At 38.0% G+C, this 6,157-nt stretch overlaps 1 protein-coding gene across 1 annotated transcript; it reads right to left on the reverse strand.

Moving 5' to 3' along the window:
• Positions 1-98: 98 nt before the first annotated feature.
• LOC126823730 (sigma intracellular receptor 2) lies at positions 99-5,898 on the reverse strand. Its single transcript, XM_050552700.2, has 3 exons — positions 5,695-5,898; positions 4,008-4,152; positions 99-1,992 (listed from the first exon to the last, which is right to left on the reverse strand). Exons 1-3 carry the CDS (start codon positions 5,803-5,805, stop codon positions 1,721-1,723), a joined length of 528 nt encoding a protein of 175 aa, XP_050408657.2. The 5' UTR covers positions 5,806-5,898; the 3' UTR covers positions 99-1,720.
• Positions 5,899-6,157: the final 259 nt, after the last annotated feature.

A 6,157-nucleotide genomic window follows, 5' to 3' on the forward strand; every position in this document is an offset into this window, starting at 1 on the left:
GAGATGTGTGCATGGTAGCGACTTTACGCCTGGGTACAAGGACTGGACGTACACTACCTTTGTGTTCAACACTCATTACATAATGACAAACAAAGTACTTTACTAAAGATAACTCTATTTATTACTGGAAACATCCACAATAATAAAACCACATATACATATTCACAAACATTCAACATTCTTCTGAACATAGTTTATCTTATCGATATTAATACAGCCAAACAGTTCGATTTCAACTTAATATAAAAATAAGTACAATAACAATATGTTAGCTAGGTGGTATCAGATGTTAGAGACAGGGTAAGCATATCCTGCCGTTCACATGAACCCGTCACTAAATAGAAGGATAGGGTAGCTTGATATTTTAATCGAAAAAGACAATCAATAGATAAATTGGGAACACTCAAAGCTGCATCAGACCCAATCGCACACAGTCGCATTGTATCGCAAGGACGACATCGGCACCTCTTTAAGTTGCTACTATTGTTAAATACTATTGATAATGATAAAGAAAGCAATAACGTTATGTTTAGTGAAATATACAACGTTATAATCCCCATGATAAGTGAAATATACAACGTTATAATTCCCATGTTTAGTGAAATATACAACGTTATAATCCCCATTAGTGAAATATACAACGTTATACTCCCCATGTTTAGTGAAATATACAACGTTATAATCCCCATGTTTAGTGAAATATACAACGTTATAATCCCCATGTTTAGTGAAATATACAACGTTATAATCCCCGTGTTGAGTGAAATATACAACGGATTATGATTTAGGTTATCAATTTGTATAAAGAACGGCACATATATATCACAAATAGTACAAATAAATTCATGCACACGTGACAAAACAAAACGACAGTCTGTCGCATGAAATTATAAAATATGGTGAAATGAAGCTTTGATGCAATATTTAGTGTTTTAATTAAATGGAGCAGGTCCACAAAATACAGATCTATATTTCGTTTCGTTTTTTATATACTTTCCATGGCCTACACTACCAGTTGTAGTGGGAGGTCGCGTCAGAGGTCATACGAGCGGAATTTGGCCCTATTACGTCAGGCATTGATAGATCAATTAGCGTTGACGTTTCTAGGGGTTTACCCACAGTTCCTCATCAACTAGAACGCCTGTTCTATAACAACTCTTCCAGATCCTATTGTTGTGAAGACAATTTAAGTAAAACGAAATTTTAAATTATAAAAAACGAAACGAAATAGTATCTGTGTTTTAATCAGACTGGAATTTTTAATAGGTGTTCAGGAAGAACAAGAATTCAATTCCACGTGGCCTTAATGGTGGGCAGGATTTAAATAATTAAATTACATGACAAGTGAAATAAACACAGTGAACTATTATAAAATTTATGATAAACTGCATTTGTTCAAACAATTATAATACAAGTTAGTTCCGAAGAAGACGTCAGATTTTTTTTTCTAAATTTTATTGACTGTAAGAGTAACTTTGACTACAATTTGCAGTTTGTAATTAAAACAGGCCAAGGTTATATAAATAAAATTCAAAATTTGAGTGGAATTCAAGGAGGTCGATCTATGGATATCGGGCCTTAGAATTTGAGTGGAAAGTTTTAGGGACGTAAACAATGATGTCGATATAATCGTTTTCATGCAATACACGAACTTAAAAGTTTATTTTGTCAATCAATTCAAAGAACTTATGTCCCTTTAATTTGATAAAAGACTTGTGAGTTACTTCACCTTAGTTTTACCGTTTGTTGTTATTTTTGTTTCCCGATAGAGGGGGCTAAAGACTGTATCAAATACTAGCAACAGTGGTATAATTAGATACGGACTATAAATAGCCAGTAGAAACAAACGTTCGTTCATATTTCTTGGCGCTGGATGGTTGTAGCCCCTAAAATCTCCAAACAGAATTTCAAAGGCAATGCAGAATACGGTGGTGGCGGTATGACTGCCATATAACATCAGCGGGATTCGACTCCATTTACATTTCTCAACACCTGCAAATATAAATAGACCCTTACTATTTACAACGTTTTCAAGGACTAAACTGATTTTTGAAACACGGAAGTTCAATGAAATGAAATGGGGTTTAACGTTACGTCCTACGTTTCTGCACCGACTGGACTAATGAATCCAGGCTTACACCGACTGGACTAATGAATCCAGGCTTACACCGACTGGACTAATGAATCTAGGCTTACACCGACTGGACTAATGAATCCAGGCTTACACCGACTGGACTAATGAATCCAGGCTTACACCAACTGGACTAATGAAGACGGTCAAACGCCATACAGTGTGCTATGAGGATTCACTAAAAATGAAACCAAAAACATAACAGAATCGAAAAACCCAACATTAATGGCGTCAACACAAGTAAGGAGAGAGAGAATGGGTTTAACGTCCACCCGAAACAAACTAAGTCATTTCGGGACTAACACATGGTTCAATTTTATTTCTTTAGCAGTGGGGGGAAACCGGAGGACCCGGAGAAAATCAACACAAGTCAGTGTGTGTGAAATAACTTAATAACTTTATGTAATGTCCTCTTTAATCATTATCGGATATACGGGGGTGGGGAGAGGCATATTTCTGAAGCAATGGCCCGAGAAATCCCTCTCTGGCCATTGCTGGATTGCCTGCTCATACTTGAGCTTTTTGAGGGAGTGTGTCTATTCTCTCCGTTCACGAAAATATATCCTAAGTACAGCAACATGACACCCCCATCGTTTAATCTAGGGTCTTCCCTCAAACTTTGGACAGTGATTTAAGGTATTAAAACGGCGAAAGTATGTTTACATTGTAGCTGTTTTGATAGCCTTGCTTGTCACGAAATTAATTTTTCTGCAATATTCTGCCATGCACTGGTTAATAAATTTCATGGGTCATGACGTAACATTACGTAAACATCTGGAGCTTTGTTTAAACCCGAATTATTTTGTTACTCAGTTAGGTATTGGTGGTTGTTAAGAGGGGTTGGATGGCCGAATGGTTAGCACGTGCGCGCTGTATCATAAAAGTCTGTCATTGAGTCAACTGGCGTGGTTTCGATTCCCCGGTTGTACGTGACAAGGAGTAGGGTTGCCTGTCCAACCTCGTGGTTTTTCTCCTACCGGGTCCTCCGGTTTCCCCCACTGCTAAAGACCCCTACGCGCAAGTGAATTATTGTAATAAAATTGAACCATGGGTTAGTCCCGAAATGACCAAGTTTGTGTCGAGTGGACGTCAAACCCCATCTCTCTCTCTTTCAAATACTCGTAACGGTTAGGTAACTCTCTCTCTCTCTCTCTCTCTCTCTCTCCCGTTGATTGTTAATCGGACTATTGACGCCATGCAATGTACTAAGTGGAAGATTTTGCCCGGACAGCGGATCTACGGCCTATTCTTATTTCGAATTCCAACTGTCAAGGATTCTTTTACGTGCACGCCAATGTGTGTTTTCGTCCCATATGAACGACTGGACAGCTGTCCTTGTCAGGCCCTACGTCCCGCACCACTGACATTTCACAAAACCGGGCCAAAAAATCCCGGGGAACTTTCTCGGCCAACACCGACAGTGAACTCGAGACCTTCGATTAGCAATGTGGTATCTTACTCACTGAGCCACCAGGGCTTAAAAATCACACAGCATACCAACCTTCATGTTTCTGAAGCAACGACTGCGAGTTTTACAACATCTGGACGTTGCTTGTTTACTTCACAATTCCCGAACTTATAGCTACATTATCTACAGACACGTGAGCAGTAGCGTCCAAACAGAGTTTGTGACATCGCGACCTCCACGGAAACCTTGACATTGAATGAATCTTTGCAACTCGATTATCACAAGTAGACATTTTAGCTTGAAAGCGAGAGACTTGGTATTCGCGACGATCGAGGAATTTGATAGGCTCACAAGCTGGGCTTGTACTCAAACGAAATTAGTGCCGAAATATGCAGGGTATTACGTAAAGGCCTTGATAAGATGTACGTAGTTAAAGCGAGATCAAGCCTTCTATTGAAGTTGACTAACCTTTATAAAAGACGTAAACCCCCAGGAAGAAACACACTAGTTGAATGGTGATTTCACAAAAACAGAATGATATAAACCAGGGTTTTGGATCCCCCATTAACGGATCTCGAGCCGCATGTGTATACCATTCTTTTAACTCCACACACTGAAATAAATAAAAAAAGGAATGAATGAAACTAGTCTAAACCAAAGCCTCTCGGGCCTTCCTCAACTGATTTCCGTTTTTAAAAATAAACGTCAAATAGACGATGTAGTCCAAATGTACAACAAAAACGTGCACGCACTGAAATTACTCTAGATTAAAATCCAATGCGTGTATAAGAGGAAGCAGGAGGCATTGAACCATGCCCCACGCCACAACTTGGTCGTCAGTATGTATTTTCTTTAAAGATGGGTTCCCAGAAAAGTATTTATCGGGTGGTTATTTCCAATAAAAGTATGGCAATTTTGGTATATATATGGAAAGTAGAGATATCCAATCTTACTAGAAAAATACTGGATTCCCCGAAAAACACTCATGGAGCGTATACAGGACAAAAATATAAGGGTTCCCCTAATCGACAGCCCGACGATTAGGAATTTCTGCACGCGTGATGTCAAAGGTCACACACGAACATTGAGCGCTTGATGTACAAGTTGATAAACTTTATGAAGAGTTAGACGTACAACACTCTCTGAGATAAAAATGATGGAAAAAGACGCGGGTAGTGGATACTCCGAGAATTTAATTAGGATTCGATATTTGTAATACATAGTAAGCGATTAAAGACAACATGGTCTTATGTATGCAATGAATTCTCCTCTGACGTAACCATGACGTGACGTAACCATGACCTGGTTTGATCGAATTTTTATAGCAGGGCATTCCTTCGCAATTACAATGTTTGAGAAGGATTTGAAGCAAAATTATGACAAATTAATTAGATTGAATATGTTTTTAGTCCATATATACCATTAAATCACCCAGTTTGTACGCGGGAATGTATCTTTAACAGACATGACCGTTTATTGAAATCATTTTAAATTAAATAATAGCGGATTACTCTGATATTTATCCCTAATAATTGTGGATACGCCACAATCTGATTAAAATACTTTTATACTTTCGATGGCCTACACTACATGAAGATCTGACCAGTTGTAGTGGAAGGTCGCGCCAGGAGTCATACGGACAGCTTTTGGCCCTATGACGTCAGATATTGATTAATTAATCAGTGTTGAGGTTTCTAGGGGTTTACCCACAGTTCCGTCCAGAGCACGCCAAGAACTCGCCGTAACAGACCGTTTCATTGGCTCATACCTCACATCAACTGGAACGCCTGTTAAATAACAACTCTTCCAGACCCTACTGTAGTAAAGACAATTAAACGAAATTTTTAACTATAAAAAACGAAACGAAATAGGATTTGTGTGTGTTTTCATCAGATTGGATACGCCACAGAACTTTAAAACTAAAACCAAAAAAGATATGATGCAAACATTAATAACACCTGTTCACGATGAAAAAAAAAATAAAATAAAAAATAAATAAATACAGTGCAATAAAATTCAACAGCAATATACCAATAAAGAAATGTGACAAAATAAAATGTGTAAAAACTGTATAGAAAAATCGACTGAGTCATTGTTAACGACCGAACTTTACCACTTAACCGTTGTCTAGCAATGATCTACTATAAAAACTTACTGCTTTGGGAAACATCCATTTTGGAAACATGGCTTGCATGTCAACGAAAAATGTGATTGAAATATGTGAGGCAAAGTATGAAAAAAATATAATATCTAATATTCTCGCCATTTTCTCCCAATTTCCCACTTATCAACATTCAACAGTAGCTAAATACACAACAGTTAAAGTCCGATCACGCCATCTATTAATAGTCACCGGTCACATGACGTGTAGTTTAGTAATCTTTAAGTTAAAGAGAGTGGGCCATTGTGCGTTGACTAGGGACAAGAGTTCAAGGCTGCGAATCTTGCTGATAACAAGCTTAAAATTGTGTACCCCGACATAAATTCCTGCCTCGTCGTATTAACAAGACAGTAACAGCGAATTAGCCTGTAAAAATGGCACGCTCATTCAATTACTTACCCGGTTTTCCCCCAATACGTCTCTATTTTTCAAGAAGTTCATTTGAAAAGAATTTTGA

The sequence above is a fragment of the Patella vulgata genome, chromosome 6 (genome assembly GCF_932274485.2).
Source record: "Patella vulgata chromosome 6, xgPatVulg1.2, whole genome shotgun sequence".
NCBI classification, from domain to species: domain Eukaryota; kingdom Metazoa; phylum Mollusca; class Gastropoda; family Patellidae; genus Patella; species Patella vulgata.

Bases quoted from the DNA above. Each gene is read 5' to 3' on its own strand.
- LOC126823730 (XM_050552700.2), bottom strand. From the start codon at position 5,805: ATGGCGAGAATATTAGATATTATATTTTTTTCATACTTTGCCTCACAT. The intron at 4,153-5,694 runs GTAAGTTTTTAT...TATTTATTTCAG, and splicing joins AATGGATGTTTCCCAAAGCA to TGTGTGGAGTTAAAAGAATG. The intron at 1,993-4,007 runs GTTAGTCAACTT...TTATATTTGCAG, and splicing joins GGTTTACGTCTTTTATAAAG to GTGTTGAGAAATGTAAATGG.